At 45.0% G+C, this 16174-nt stretch overlaps 1 protein-coding gene across 1 annotated transcript in view; it reads left to right on the forward strand.

The window, feature by feature from the left end:
* The window catches only part of LOC120049162 (neuron navigator 3-like), a gene marked incomplete at its 5' end in the record, with an annotated part of 93929 nt that overhangs the window by 56696 nt on the left and 21059 nt on the right, over positions 1-16174 (forward strand). The window contains 9 exons of the mRNA XM_038995389.1: positions 127-179; positions 2360-2383; positions 4273-4296; positions 4524-4601; positions 9309-9392; positions 10991-11102; positions 11541-11662; positions 13445-13468; positions 13967-14139. Coding sequence (XP_038851317.1) covers positions 127-179; positions 2360-2383; positions 4273-4296; positions 4524-4601; positions 9309-9392; positions 10991-11102; positions 11541-11662; positions 13445-13468; positions 13967-14139 — 694 coding nt within the window. The remainder of the gene's footprint in view (positions 1-126; positions 180-2359; positions 2384-4272; positions 4297-4523; positions 4602-9308; positions 9393-10990; positions 11103-11540; positions 11663-13444; positions 13469-13966; positions 14140-16174) is intronic.

The raw sequence follows: 16174 nt of genomic DNA on the forward strand, positions 1-16174 counted from the left end.
TCCTCACTCGTTCTCTCTCTCTCTCTCTCTCTCTCTCTCTCTCTCTCTCTCTCTCTCTCTCTCTCTCTCTCTGTCTCTCTGTCTCTCTGTCTCTGTCTCTCTCTGTCTCTCTCTGTCTCTCTCTAGTCCATGGATCCTCACTGTCGCTGGTCTCCAGCACCTCGTCTCTGTACTCTGCGGTAAGTTTCATTGTTTTGTCCAAACACAAACAAACATTTAGACAATCATGCTTATGGCAGCCATGGGTGCTGTGTGTGATCCTGGTTAATTGGTGTCATTGGCCTAGAATTATTTTAGGAGACAATATGTAATACATTTTTCAGCAAACGACAGCCCTGCCACTTTTTTGCTATAAGGCTGGAGAAATGTAACCACTCTAAAATTCAAAGATTGTGTTATGGATGCAAGGACAGAGTCCATGAAATCAGAGTAATATTTTGAAACATATTTGGGGTTATGATGGGGTAGAACAGTTGTACTTTATAAGTTACATTCTTCAATAATAGATAGGTGTACGAATGGCTTTATAAACTGGGTGGTTCAAGCCCTGAATGCTGATTGGCTGACAGCTGTGGGGTATATCAGACCATATACCACAGGTATGACAAAACATGTATTTTTACTGTTCTAGTTATGTTGGAAACCAGTTTATAATAGCAATAAGACACCTCGGGGGTTTGTGGTATACTGCCAATATACCACGGCTAAGGGCTGTGTCCAGGCACTCTGCATTGCGTCTTGCATATGAACAGTCCTTAGCCATGGTATATTGGCCATATACCACACCTCCTCGGACCTTAATACTTAAATATATCATACATGTTTATATTTTAGCAGTGCATCCAAGGGGATTTAGGCAAATTCAAGCTTGGTGAAGGTGTGGATTGTTGTGGGCAACAGGCAACACTACAGCTGCAGTCAAACTCAATGAGAAGACAGATCAGTTGAGGAAGATAATCAATTACTGGCGCTCTCCACCTCTTTCCTCCCCAGCAGAAAGTTCTAGAAAGGCCTGGAGACGAGTTTAGACTTTCACTGATTTCAGAGACTTGTTCTGAAAGTATTCCTATTGGGGCAGAAAGACAGCACTTATTGTTTATTCTTCATTTCATTGTGTTGATGTTTGGTTGTGTTCATATTTTAATATTTTAATTGTAATTTCATGTTTATTTGTTTCCATTACTATAATAGTTATGTCAGTTATGATTTGAATTTCATCATACTTTTCTGTTTGCTATTTTATCATTTCTTCTCATCTTTGGCATTATCTAGTCATCAGTTTTGTTTAATCTCATCTGTTATCACTCAACACCTGGGGCGTGTTCAGTAGGCAGAAAACGTTGTGAAACGGGGAGGTACTATTTCAACCTGTCCTATAGGAAACGCTTGTTTTCGTTTTCCGTTGCAAAGCGTTTTGCTGCGATGCGCCCTAATGAGCACGACCCTGATAAACACGACTGACAAAGAGCAATTTTATTCAAATCTCCTAGGAAGAACACTATGATAAAAGTATCATGACACATTTTCCCAAAGTCATTACAACACCAATCATTCAGCCCAACAATATAAAGATAGACAAAACATATAGATGTCAATCAAAAGGCCATAGATGATAACCAATGAGAATGCTTGGCTTACACAAAAGTTTGGCACCCTGTTTTCAGGGCAAAGTGTTGAGTTGCCATGGTTTCCCATTGCAGCAGCTTGAACCCACGTTTTCTTACTTCCAGGTTCTTTCCTTTCTGGCCAAGGTAAAGACTATGATGCTGTCAGCTATGATCTCTCCACACCACACAGACAACGTGTTTGTATGCCCACCACATGCTCTGATGCTGGTTGAATGTGGCAGATGTTCACACAGGTTTTTGGTTGGTGTGAAAAAAAAAAAACAATGTTACTTGTGTGCAATGTTACCAGTGTGTATATATTGCAATACATACATACAATGTATTATGTTAATTATCCCTGCCACATCGATTACATATGACTTGATTGGCCAAAATCAAAGGTTGTGTAAGTTCTTAGTACAGTCTGACCTGACTTGAAATGACACCACAGTCAACGATTTCCCAACACACGCAATAACATCTGCTAAATATGTGTATGTGACCAATAACATTTGATTTGATTTAATTTGATGCATCAAGAGCTGCCTTAGCATTTGCTTTCACTTCCGGGCGTCATCTATGGCCTTTTGGCTCCTGCATCATTCTCCATCAAAATCTCAACCCCAATGATCTACTCATTATGACAATGGGCTTTCATTGCATCCATAAAGAAGCTGTCAGAAGTGAATCATTGTTCATACAACGTGGCTTATTCCTGCACATCTTAACGACATGTCTTCTCTCCCAAACAGACAGAGGAAAAGGCACATTCTGAGGTAAGAGGCTTGGCTTGGTGAGGGACGAAATGTCTCCTGTCTGTCTGGTCTGTCTGGTCTGTCTGGTCTGTCTGGTCTGTCTGTCTGTCTGTCTGTCTGTCTGTCTGTCTGTCTGTCTGTCTGTCTGTCTGTCTGTCTGTCTGTCTCTCTGGTCTGTCTGTCTCTCTGGTCTGTCTGTCTCTCTGGTCTGTCTGTCTGTCTCTCTGGTCTGTCTGTCTCTCTGGTCTGTCTGTCTCTCTGGTCTGTCTGGTCTGTCTCTATGTTTCTCTGTCTGGTCTGGTCTGTCTGGTCAGTCTCTCTGTTTGTCTATCTAGTCTGTCGCTCTGGTCAGTCTCTCTGTTTGTCTGCCTGGTCTGGTCTGCCTGGTCTGGTCTGCCTGGTCTGGTCTGTCTGGTCTGTCTGTCTGTCTCTCTGGTCTATCTGGTCTGTCTGGTCTGTCTGTCTGTCTGTCTGTCTGTCTGTCTGTCTGTCTGTCTGTCTGTCTGTCTGTCTGTCTGTCTGTCTGTCTGTCTGTCTGTCTGTCTGTCTGTCTCTCTGGTCTGTCTGTCTGTCTCTCTGGTCTGTCTGTCTGTCTCTCTGGTCTGTCTGTCTCTCTGGTCTGTCTGTCTCTCTGGTCTGTCTGGTCTGTCTCTATGTTTCTCTGTCTGGTCTGGTCTGTCTGGTCAGTCTCTCTGTTTGTCTATCTAGTCTGTCGCTCTGGTCAGTCTCTCTGTTTGTCTGCCTGGTCTGGTCTGCCTGGTCTGGTCTGTCTGGTCTGTCTGTCTGTCTCTCTGGTCTATCTGGTCTGTCTGGTCAGTCTCTCTGTTTGTCTATCTAGTCTGTCGCTCTGGTCTGTCTCTCTGGTCTGTCTGGTCTGTCTGTCTGGTCTGTCTCTCTGGTCTGTCTGGTCTGTCTCTCTGGTCTATCTGGTCTGTCTGTCTGGTCTGTCAGTCTCTCTGTTTGTCTGTCTGGTCTGGTCTGTCTCTCTGGTCTGTCTGGTCTGTCTGGTCTGTCTCTCTGGTCTATCTGGTCTGTCTGTCTGGTCTGTCAGTCTCTCTGTTTGTCTGTCTGGTCTGTCTGGTCTGTCTGGTCTGTCAGTCTCTCTGTTTATCTGTCTGGTCTGTCTGGTCTGTCAGTCTCTCTGTTTGTCTGGTCTGGTCTGGTCCGGTCAGATCTCCATAATGAAGATAACAATCAAAGCACGAGCAGTGATAAATGTATCCACTTCGTCCAAAATCAGGTTCTGGTCTATCAGTGGCGGACCTGAGCATAAAACTTGTGTTTATAACCTTGGACTTGGTGTCCAAGTGAAATCTCTTTGACCCTATGGTGCATTGCTTGTCATGAGCCAGTCTTTTAAACAACCAGGCATTTGAATATAACCAAACAGCACTTTGACATGATCTTTAACACACGGCATACTGACAGTCATGGACAAACATCATTAATACACCCTACTCTTTGTCCTTCTCTGTGGTTTCACTTCACACCTTATTCAGTTATCACTGCTTTTCTTTCATTACAATGACTTTCTGTTTGCACCCTACATTAACACGTTAGTTAAAGCCCACAGGTATAATGCTTTATTACTTGTTAGAACCATGGTTGAGTCTTTTTAAAATGCATTATACCAGTCAGGTTTAAAGAAAGTGTTACCAAAGTGACAACTAACCTAATGTGTTTAGATGCTTGTGCACTTTTTCCCTTTTATTGGCTAATTTGTCCAAGACTGTACTGTTGTTTATGTATGAGAGATTGCCTTATGCCTTATTGGCTAATGGTTTAAACTGCTAACCGTGAGGAAACATGCTGCTTTGTCATCATCATAACAGATATCTCTCTCACCATATCTTCTGTTTGGACTAAGCATGCATCATAGAGTTAATTGTATTCTTCTCTTTTCAATCAAGGGTCAAACAGGCCAAAATACCACGGTAATCCCCCACTTACCTTCACACTTACATTCACCCCATTGTTTTATACTGTGGCAACGAGACAGACTTTACATCAATGTTTTCAAATGGACGTTTACTAGGCAGCTGGTACACCAGATTTGGATTTGCTTTTAAAGGAAGCTCTGTTGTATTTTCAATCAGTCCTGTTTTTTAGGAGAGACGTGATCGTCATGGTAATCTGTTATTTTTTCCCCCCACCCAAACAGCAAATCAGGAAGCTGCGACGAGAGTTGGACGCCTCCCAGGAAAAGGTCGCGACCCTCACATCTCAGCTGTCTGCCAATGTAAGTGCCTCTTACTTCAACAAACACTGAGCAGTCAAAACGTCTGCCTCGTGGTTCATTTGCATCCTAGCCTGTCAGAGAGGTTCGGGGGGGGAAACTCTGCCTTTGCCAAACCCTTGAATGTAAATCAGTCTAGACACCCACTAATTCCCTTTCTCTCTCTGACTCAAAGGTTTCTTAAGCTTCTGATGAAATGTTTTGAAGTCTGGGTTGTTGTTTTTTTCGAACACGGCTCGAATATGCGGCTTGTTTACCGGGAATTGTCCTGCGAAGCGAGCCTCATCCAGCGGGGCAGCAATATAGAGCGGCCTAGCAAGAACATGCAGATTCAACAAAACAGAGAGAGGGGGGAAAGAGGGGGCGTGTGAGCCCAGTTTGGAGAGAGGAAGTGTATTATACAGAGTGAGAGAGAACCCTGAGAACCCAAAGCCTATCAGGTCTCTGCGGAGAGATGGGCGCTCCTGTCTCTCTCTGTACTGGGCCCTGCGTGAAGCGTCTGATCAAGTGCGAGGCTGACAGGGTCTTCACCAGGGTCTCTGACTTTGATCGAGGAGTTATACATCTCCAGGCACTAAGGCAACACACTGCCAAGAAACTTCCAACTAGCTTTTGTGTTCACTGTGTGACTCATACAGACCCCAGATGTCTTTGTAGAAAAGTTGCATTGTTTCATTTATGAGAAAGCTTTTTTTAGATGCCTTTGTGTACATATACTGAACAAAAATATAAATGCATCGGTGAGCTGAAATAAAAGATCCCAGACATTTTCCACATGCACCAATAGCTTATTTCTCTCGAATTTATTGTGCAAATCTGTTTACATCCCTGTTAGTGGGTACTTTTCCTTTGCCAAGATAATCCATCCACCTGACAGGTGTGGCATATCAAGAAGTTGATTAAACTACATAATCATTACACAGGTGCACCTTGTGCTGGGGACAATAAAAGGCCACTCTAAAATGAGCAGTTTTGTCACACAATACAATGCCACGTATACTACCGTTCAAAAGTTTGGGGTCACTTAGAAATGTCCTTGTTTTTGAAAGAAAGCAATTTTTTTTGTCCATTTAAAATAACATCAAATTGATCAGAAATACAGTGTAGACATTGTTAATGTTATAAATGACTATTGTAGCTGGAAACGGCAGATTTTTAATGGAATATCTACATAGGCATACAGAGGCCCATTATCAGCAACCATCACTCCTGTGTTCCAATGGCACGTTGTGTTAGCTAATCCAAGTTTAGCATTTTAAAAAGCTAATTGATCATTAGAGAACCCTTTTGCAATTATGTTAGCACAGCTGAAAACTGTTTTAGCCAGTTAAAATTATAAACTTGGATATCCACCAGAGCTGTTGCCAGAGAATTGAACGTTCATTTATCTACTATACATTGCCTCCAACGTCGTTTTAGAGAATTTGGCAGCACGTCCAACCGGCCTCACAACCGCAGACCATGTGTAACCACGCCAGCCCAGGACCTCCACATCTGGCTTATTCACCTGCGGGATCGTCTGAAACCAGCCACCCAGACAGCTGATGAAACTGAGGAGTATTTCTGTCTGTAATAAAGCCCTTTTGTGGGGTAAAACTCATTCTGATTGGCTGGGCCTGGTTCCCCAGTGAGTAGGCCTATACACACCCATGCCAAGAGTGTCATCAAGGCAAAGGGTGGCTACTTTGAAGAACCTGGTTACTACATGATTCCATATGTGTTATTTCATAGTTTTGATGTCTTCACTACTATTCTACAATGTAGAAAATAGTAAAAATAAAGAAAACCCTTGAATATATATATATATATTACCTCATGCCTTTCCTGGGCTCCTGATCCCAATCTGTTCCAGTAGTGTCATCCCCGCCAGACCCATACACTCTCTCTGGTATCGGATGGTGTCTGGTACTGGATGGTGTCTGGTATCCAAGCTTCATGGCCCATGCTGTGCCTAGGAACAACATTTCTCTCCCGGGACTCCAGTGGTTGAAACATGCACTGCGGCATTGATTAAGGCAGCATTTTAGGTGATGTAAGCTGATTTGTCTGGGAGAGATACTGCATCTCCTGCAGGTGCATACTGTATGTTTGCAGTCATGTTCTCTTGAATGGCTGATTAAAGATAAATCCCACTTAGAGAGAGGCACTGTTTTGTCATTGAACGAACGAGAAGAGCTGTGAGTGTGGTGTCTGCTGATTGACGTCATCGTAGATTGACCCTAATCACATTTATATTTCAGTCATTTAGCAGACGCTCTTATCCAGAGCGACTTACAGTAGTACATTTTCGTACTTGTCCCCTGTGGGAATCAAACCCGCAACCCTGGAGTTGCAAGCGCTGTGCTCCACCAGCTGAGCTATACGGGACACTAATGTACTGTATGCTAGACGCTCATTTACTGTATCTGCTCACTGTCTTTGTAATATGTTAACATGGAAATGAATATTTTGACCTTTTTGGAATAAGGAATATTTTTAATAAAGGACTATTCGTTGTGTCACCTTCAGCATGGTCCTAGCAGGTCAGTCTGACCTGATTTGTAGCTAAAATGGCCGCCACATCAGGCACACAGTTGTATGTGTGTTGTCACATTTGGTTAGAGAAGCTCTCCCACGTCCACGTCAATCTATTTCATGTTTGTTTGGGTTTTCTTTGATGAGAACAAAGTGGAATGAGAAAAACCAGCATCCTGGAAAAAGGATTCAAAAGAACGTTGTCGAAGCGTCTTGGTATTGTACTGGTTTTAATTTTCTCCTCAGAAGAGATTCCATTCCTTGCCTTGGCTGTCATTAAATTGGGTTTAAGAGGTGGGTTTATATCTCTGCGCTCTACTTACCTACCTACCTCACCCTAATTCTCCTTCCTTCACCTTCCGTCACTCTCTCTGTTTCCTTTCCCTCTCTCACTCCTTTCCCTCTCTCACTTCTTTCTCTCCCCTCTAGATTGCCCTCCCTCTCTCTCTTATCCCCTCCCCTCTACTTCTTTTTGTGCCTTTCTCTTTGGGGATTTGGGAATTAGTATATCTAGCCGTCTGTGCTGGCTTGTTCTACAGTAGTCATGCTGCTGTGTGTGTGTGAGTGAGTGTGGATGAGTAGAGCAGAGAGGGCTTTGAGGATGGCGTCGACACTGGGCAGCAGCAGTAGTAGTAGGGGCAGCTCTCTGGCCGGTTCGCTGGTCTGGCCACCCCTCAACCACTACCCCGGCTCCCAGCAGAGGCCCCAGGGCAGGGGTCGCAAGGCCAAAGGCCAGCCGCGGGATGCATGGGAAGCTTCACAGCCCTACCCACAGGGCGGACAGGTGGGCAGCCGCGGTGGGTGTATGTCACATGATGGAGGGGGCTGATGGGATTGGACGGATGACATTTTGCAAAGGTTATATGCAATTCAGCCAGATATGGTTGAGCACCACCAATACCACCAATATGGTGTTGGCTTATTGGTGTAGGACTGTGATTACTGTGTTGCTACTCCTCCGCCCTGTCGAGCTGAGATTTTCCTATCTGTGGGCACGCTGCCTGGCTCTGTGTGACTCACTGGTCCTGACAGGTGTCGGAGGCTCCATGCGGTGGAGGTGCGTGGGTGTGAGCTCACACTGTTCTGTCGGTTTCTCTCTCTGTCACACACATGCACACACACAATTACTATTCTTGTATTTTCTAGGTGAGGACTTATCACCCCCCCCCCACCCCCCCCACCCCACACACACACACACACACACACACACACACTAACTCACGGTGCTATCCTATTTTCATGGAGCTTTACTTCCATCAGGCTCAGTGCAGCAGATGGTGTCATGCTGCTAAACATTTGGCACCCTTCAGTTTGTCGCCGGTGTTTCTTCAGGTGAAAAAATAACTCAGGCGCCGTTAAAGCAATGCTAAACCTTCCCTGACCTGTGTACAAGAAGATATGCCCATCTTTCACTTTGCTTTAGGTCTGGGTTCAGCTGTGTTTTTGTGCATGTTCAAATCAGCAGTTGGCTGTGAAAATCGGTCCTAATCATGGATGTTGTTGCTGCTGCTGTTTTCTTCAGAGAAAGTGAAGGTTCACAGCTTTCAGAAGAGCAGACGTGGTGTAGCTACCACTTCTTCTGTAGCACAAGTTCTGTACAGCATGTCTTCTTTGGACCTCCTCCTGTTAACTTCCAGTTCATAAGCCACAAGTTATCAGCCTGGACCAGTGGGGGAGTGGTTAGCTGTATCATGCAGCAGGCTCAGCGTTGCCGTGGTGAAGTGCAAGCTGTAACTAGGGGGAATGTTCCTAGTGTTTTGGTTCAGATACAGAATTAAACATGATGGTCCAGCCAGTCAGTCAGCGCTGGTGGTTCAACAGAGGGATGACTTGACTCAGTCTATCAGAGCTGAGGGTCCCTGGGGAGAGTGATGACTCATGAGAAACACGAGGGAACATGAAGAGGGCGAGAGAAAAAATAGCCTACACCCTCAGGTCGCATCGATTCTTCTTCTACATGTTTAAGTGGCTATCTAACGATGGATTTTCCACACTGTGTGCTCAATGTGTGTTTGTGGATCATCTTGAATCCACCTGATTAGAGGTTGTTCTACCTACAGAGAATGGTATATTTATAGGACTTCAGGAAAATGTGACAGAAAATGTGCCAATTTAACGTTGTCCCTTTATGCCTGCTTTAATGACTCGTCCAGTGCTTGTGTTGTCTGTGTTGAACTCTGACCTCTGTGTTGGCAGGCTCACCTGGTGGCAGCCTTTGAGAAGAGCCTGGGGAACATGACCTGTCGCCTAACGAGCCTCACCATGACAGCTGAGCAAAAGGTACGTGCTATTTCCTGTTGCTGTGGCCCACCGCTTCCAGATACCTTCTCATGTGTAAAGTTTTAGTGTTTCATTGTCTCTGAGAAGTCTGCCGGTCTGTGCATATCACTGTTAATCCATGGTCCTTTACACTTTACAATAACAGTAACTTATCGTGTGTTAGAGCATTCATAAGGTCTTCATAAGCACTACATAACGTACCCTAAATCATTTCGAATCATCCTATGTCGTGCCCGTGGCACATTTACCACGCTTTATACAGCATGACATTTGCTTATGAATGATTTCTGTATAGACCTCTTGATGAAGGCTTCATTACGTTAGAAGCTATGTTAAAGGACAATTCCACCCAAAAAAACTGTTTTTTGGTATTTTGTTTCATTAGTCCATTGTCATATGATGCAAAAAGCATGATGCTGGGATCATTTCTGTATTTTTAAAGTTAACTATCTTCACTACTTGATTGCTGACAAGCAAAACATTTTGGGACTATGTCAACAATGGACTAATGAAACAAATACCAGAAGATAGTTATTGGGTGGATTTTCTTTAAGTTTAGTGTGGGACTTTTCCCCCTTTTACTTTAAGATGTAACTAGTCACATATGTATCCTAATCCAGGACATTGGTTTTGCTCCATACTCTGCAGAGTTATTTCTTCAGGGGCGTGTACTGAATGATGCTATACTCATAGACAGATGTCAGACCACATTAGAGATGACAGAAGTGTTTGTTACGGTTCGTAATTGGCAGCGTTTGAGTGGGATTAGGGTCTGGGAGAAGAACCCAGATAGGGTAACGACGTCGAGCTCTAAAACGAGGATCAGTGAAAGAATGGTGCATGTGTTGTAAATGTAAAGCCGTCCTTGTGATGAAACGTGAGCGTTTCCGCCTGTCCGCCCGTTCGTGGAAACCCTACTCATAACATTGACGAGCTGTGGCAGCCCTAATCCTGGATAAATTAAACCAGAGATTCTAGAGGGACGTCTTTGTTAAGCAAGCCGCCTGCGCCCTCCCAACTTTTAATTAAGACTGAAACCCTATCACAAGCCCACAGTGGTTTTGGGGGAATTGGAGTGCTGTTGCCTTATATCTAATCATGTGGGTTTAATAGAGAGGAGCGGCGCCGTGTAGCTTTTATCCAAGCAGGTGGGGCGGAGGGTAAAACTCTATTGCCAAACCTTATCTTCTTAAACCTGCTTATGGCCTATCTCTGTGTGCTTTTGAGGCAGGAATATTTGACTGAGTTATCGTACGACTGTCATTGAGTTTTGGATTGAGAATTGAGAGAATGGTGCCCCCGGCCGAAATGAAGGGTAGACCGTTAGAGATTTAGAGGCAGAAAACAAGATGTTTCTCTTGTAACAGGGTTAGTGAACAAAAAGGTCTATTCAAGATCCACCTAAAGCACATTTGTTCTTTTTTGGGGACTCCAAATGATATTTCTACAGTATATCTATAATCAAGCACATTCTGCCATTGTTTTCACATGTGCAGGTTGGTATTGTCTGTGGTGTGGTGGTGCTGTGGAGGTTGGTATTGTCTGTGGTGTGGTGGTGCTGTGGAGGTTGATCTGTGGCGCTGCTTCTCTTCCCTCAGGAGTCGGAGCTGGCTGAGCTGAGAGAGACCATCGAGGCGCTGAAAGCCCAGAACACAGACGCCCAGACAGCCATCCAAGTGGCCCTCAACGGCCCCGACCACCTACACAAAGGTAGCGCCGCCAGAGGAGAACCCTCCATATGTGCTTTAGTGTGGGCAAGAACCACACCTCTTCCTCTTGATCGACCCACACATTTCAAACTCTGTCCCTCTTTACTCATGAGAGCAGCCATACACCACTCTAGAATGTTCAGAGCAGCCATACACCACTCTAGAATGTTCAGAGCAGCCATACACCACTCTAGAATGTTCAGAGCAGCCATACACCACTCTAGAATGCTCAGAGCAGCCATACACCACTCTAGAATGTTCAGAGCAGCCATACACCACTCTAGAATGCTCAGAGCAGCCTTACACCACTCTAGAAAGTTCAGAGCAGCCATACACCACTCTAGAAAGTTCATCCTCTTTGAAAGTTGATCTCAAACACCTGGCGCTTGGGAGTTAGACTGGGTAGGTACTAAAAAAGCGAGTTGTCTTGTGCTTCCAGACCTGCGGATTAGGCGGCAACACTCGTCGGAGAGCATGTCCAGCATCAACAGTGCAGCCAGTCACTCATCCCTGGGCAGCGCCAAAGACCTAGAGGACAAGAAGAAGAAGAAGAAGAGCTGGGTAAGTTAGTGAGTGAAGAAATCCCACGGGAGAAGGAGAGGAGGAGGAGGGTTTCTTGGCTTGTATAGACGTCTCCAGTGCACTTCACTCTAACCTCTGAACCATCTAAACCATGCCAGTCTCACACTCCTTTCTACTGAGAAGTCATACATTGTCATAACTGTGACTTGTAATTCCACTCCCTTTTCTCACGCTCTCCCTAACCCTAACCCTCTGCCAGGGAAAGGAGAGAGGCAACAAGGTGAATATGAAACCCCCATCCTCTCGCATGTCTATGACAGAGTGAATGACTTTGAGATAAAGAGGGGTAACACTTTTGTACAAGAATCACATATTGGGCACTCATTTCCTAAGTGTATAATTGTGTAGATAAATAGGACCTTTATTCTATAGTATTAGCCCGTTGTTAGTCCTTCATTCAGTGTTTCCTGTAACTCATTCATGTGTAAAGAAGAAAACACTAAATAAAGGCCTAATAAAATGTGTTAATAATACCAAATAAAGGCTTAATTCACTATTTCAAATAGTGCCTAATGTGGTCCATATACCCGAAAGGGACAGATACTTATTTAAGTATGAATCAGTGCTGTCCCGCTTTGTTGCCTTAAGTCCCCCAGTCAGTGTACCCCTTGATTAAGCGTACAGTCCATCTCTCCTAGTAATATTAAGCTTATTTCCCCTCTCCTTCTGTGTGCAGTTACACTTCTGCCTCCCATGGAGAAAAAATTACACACCCTATTTGAGAAACGCATTCATTCAAAATCCACGTTTTTGTAAATCCTCCCTGTACCCTGTGTTTTTCTGCCAGTAATACAGTTTCCTGCTGGTTAATGACTACTATTTGCGAGGACCCTCTGAATAATTTTTCATTACATTCAATAATTACTCATACATTCTTATAATAAGATTCAGTACAGAAGACAACCCCACTTCAAGAGTATACAATCTGACCTCCATACTATCTCTTGTGGGAAACCATGATTACCTGCTAAATGTTCGTCCAGGAGTACGACCAGTATCTTTACACCTGCTCAACTCTCTTTCCCAATCCTCCCCAGACTCTGAGCCAGAGAAAAGCTCAGCCCACGCTCAGAAATAAACATCTGGTTCTTATTTATGCAGCTATTCATATTCATTTGCATATTAATTCTGCCTCTGTGCCCCTGTGGCCTGAAACACTGGGAGTGTGTGGCTCAGAGGTTAATGAAGTGCCTGTGATCTGGCTGAAGAGGGCATCGCTAACAGCAGGGGAGCAGGACATGGGCACACACACACAAACACACACAAAAACACAGTTTCCCCTCCCTGGATCCATTCTTCAACTTGTACAGGAAACAAAATGTCTCCTAATGCCGGCTCCATTGTGGCTCCAGATGTTCTTTGACATAGGGGGGAAAGGCTCCAGTCACACTGAAAATAATGTGCTAGGGCTCCTCCTCCAAACAAGGGAACCTAGAGATATGAGGCAGCTCAGCGCTGAGTGCCAAAATGCAAATGCCTCAGACCTCAGGAACTAATTGCCAGTTAAATGGAGTTTTAAAGGGGCAAGGGAAGTTTTTTGGTTGTATGACAGTTGAACAAAGCTCATTAGGTATTTATAAGCTATATCCTTCAAACATCTATATATATATCATTAATTTGAAAGTATAAAAATAGATGTACCAATCTCAGATTGCCCCTTTAAAGATAATGGTGGCCCTAGCGGTAAAACAGTAGTGATGATGTGTGGGTCAGTGGAGCGGCGTGTCCTTGTGGTAACAGCAGTGATTGTTCTATCCTCAGGTGGCTGATTCCATCCCAGCACAGGTTAGTTGTACTAAAGCGTCTACCGTCCGTATGCTGTGGTGACTTCCTCCTCTCCTTTCCTCCTCAGTTCCTCAACGTTTTCCCCTTCTACAACTGTTCGGCATGGAAACAGCCCCCCTCTCCTCTTCCTCCATTTTGACTGCCTGTTTGTTTCTAGTTCCAGGACCTTAAAAAGTCTGGCTCCTCCCCTGCATTCCTCATTCCTCCTCCATACAGTCTGGCTCCTCCCTGCATTCCTCATTCCTCCAGTCTGGCTCCTCCCCTGCATTCCTCATTCCTCCTCCATGCAGTCTGGCTCCTCCCTGCATTCCTCATTCCTCCTCCATACAGTCGCCCTTGATTGGATCCCTCTCTCGCCCTTGATTGAGTTGCCTTGCGTTCCCTCTCTCTCAGATGGTGACTGTTGCCTAAGAACAGCACTGACTTGGCCCGACAGGAAATTATGTCCGTTAAGTTGGAGAGATGGGCGATGTTGACGTTTTGGTGTTTCCCTTGCAGTTGCGGAGCTCGTTCAAGCAGGCGTTCAGTAAGAAGAAGGGCAACAAGCCTCAGTCTCCCCAAGATGACATCGAAGAGATGACGGACTCATCGCTGCCTTCCTCGCCCAAGCTACAGCATGCTAACAGACAGGACAGCTTCCCAACACTACTCTCCTCAGCCTCTACCACAGAGTGAGTATACTGTAATATACACACCGCTAGGCAGATAGCCTAGCGGTTAGAGCGTTGGGCCAGTAACCGAAAGGTCGCTAGTTTGAATACGCGAGCCGACAAGGTGAAGAATCTGTCGGTTTTCCCCTTGTGCAAGGCACTTAACCCTAACTGCTCCAGGGTCACTGTTGATAATGGCTGACCCTGGACGTGACCCCAGTCACTGTTGATAATGGCTGACCCTGGACGTGACCCCAGTCACTGTTGATAATGGCTGACCCTGGACGTGACCCCAGTCACTGTTGATAATGGCTGACCCTGGACGTGACCCCAGTCACTGTTGATAATGGCTGACCCTGGACGTGACCCCAGTCACTGTTGATAATGGCTGACCCTGGACGTGACCCCAGTCACTGTTGATAATGGCTGACCCTGGACGTGACCCCAGTCACTGTTGATAATGGCTGACCCTGGACGTGACCCCAGTCACTGTTGATAAAGGCTGACCCTGGACGTGACCCCAGTCACTGTTGATAATGGCTGACCCTGGACGTGACCCTACCTCCCGAGGATGTCTCAGGGGGAGTTGGGATTCTAATTAACACATGTATGAAACACACTGGTCATTGTTATTATTATTCCACACAGGCTACATCCCAATCTACATACAACACATACTTCAGCATCTTCCATTTCTTGGCACAAATGTTGTTTTTCTTCTGAATTCACACAGTCTTTTTTCATGTCTCTTCTTGTTCACCTTGTTTCTCCATTTCATATGTCTATCTGTCCAGTAACAAGTGCGTTTGTGATAGCAAGCCCCTCCCCATTTGGATGTCAAAGAGAAGGCTAAACGGTCATGTGGTCTACAAACACAGATCTCGGTAACAGGCCGTGTGTGGCTGGCACGCTGTTGGGGGTGTGAAGTGCTTTCATCATCTTAACTCAGCCTGCTTTTATCTTTGTGTGGCTCCCAAATGGCATGTTAGTCCCTATATTGTGCACTCTAGGACCCATAGGGGTCTGGTCAAAAGTAGTGCACTATGTAGGGAATAGGGTGCTCTTTGGGACGTAACCTTTCTCTCACAAAGGGCCCCAATCAGGCCACGACACAAAAATATAATGCACCAGAATGTGAGCCGCGTACACAAATATTAAAATCACTTGTAGCAGTCATGGGAGATTATATTATATTTCTGTGCTTACTGATACTGCTGGTGAATTGGCCATGTACAGAAGGCTCCTCCATCTTGCTAATATCCTCGGCTGGCCATGCATTTGCCAGAAGCATGCTAGTTTCATTCACATCTGCTGTGTGTTGGCCAGCTGGCTAGTTGGTTTACCCTCACTTCTTTGGAGGGTCCCTGACAGGCTTTCCTAGCCGTGGAGGGTGATGCTCATGGTGTGGGTTTTGAATTCAATTTCCCCATTTCAGATCGTAAACTCAGCTATGACCTGCAGAGTTTGATAGTAGTGAATGACTTACATGGTAGCAGTAGTAGCAACACTGGAACCGTAGACAGACACCATCTTTGTCTTTGCTTGGCATGCCAGATGGACAATTCCTATGATGGAGGATTCACTCATCCCCAATGCTCACCTGATCCCTGTGTGATCCCATACCACCTATGTGTATGTGTGTTTTCTAAGTATGTCTGCCATAACGGTTTCCTACTGACTCCAATGGATCCTCTTTGGTTTGACTGTTCAGCCGAGTTCTCTCCCTGTCCCTCGGGGGTTGAGGTTCCCTCGGTGGACGCTCCCCATGCCTGTACTGTACTGTATGTGTAACTGCCCCTATTTGTAGTATTTCTAGCCTGTATGTGTAACTGCCCCTATTTGTAGTATTTCTAGCCTGTATGTGTAACTGCCCCTGTTTGTAGTATTTTTAGCCTGTATGTGTAACTATCCCTGTTTGTAGTATTTCTAGCCTGTATGTGTAACTACCCCCTGTTTGTAGTATTTCTAGCCTGTATGTGTAACTACCCCTGTTTGTAGTATTTCTAGCCCTGTATGTGTAACTACCCCTGTTTCTTGTATTTCTAGCCTGTATGTG

Source organism: Salvelinus namaycush, chromosome 6, assembly GCF_016432855.1.
Source record: "Salvelinus namaycush isolate Seneca chromosome 6, SaNama_1.0, whole genome shotgun sequence".
Taxonomy (NCBI): Eukaryota; Metazoa; Chordata; class Actinopteri; order Salmoniformes; family Salmonidae; genus Salvelinus; species Salvelinus namaycush.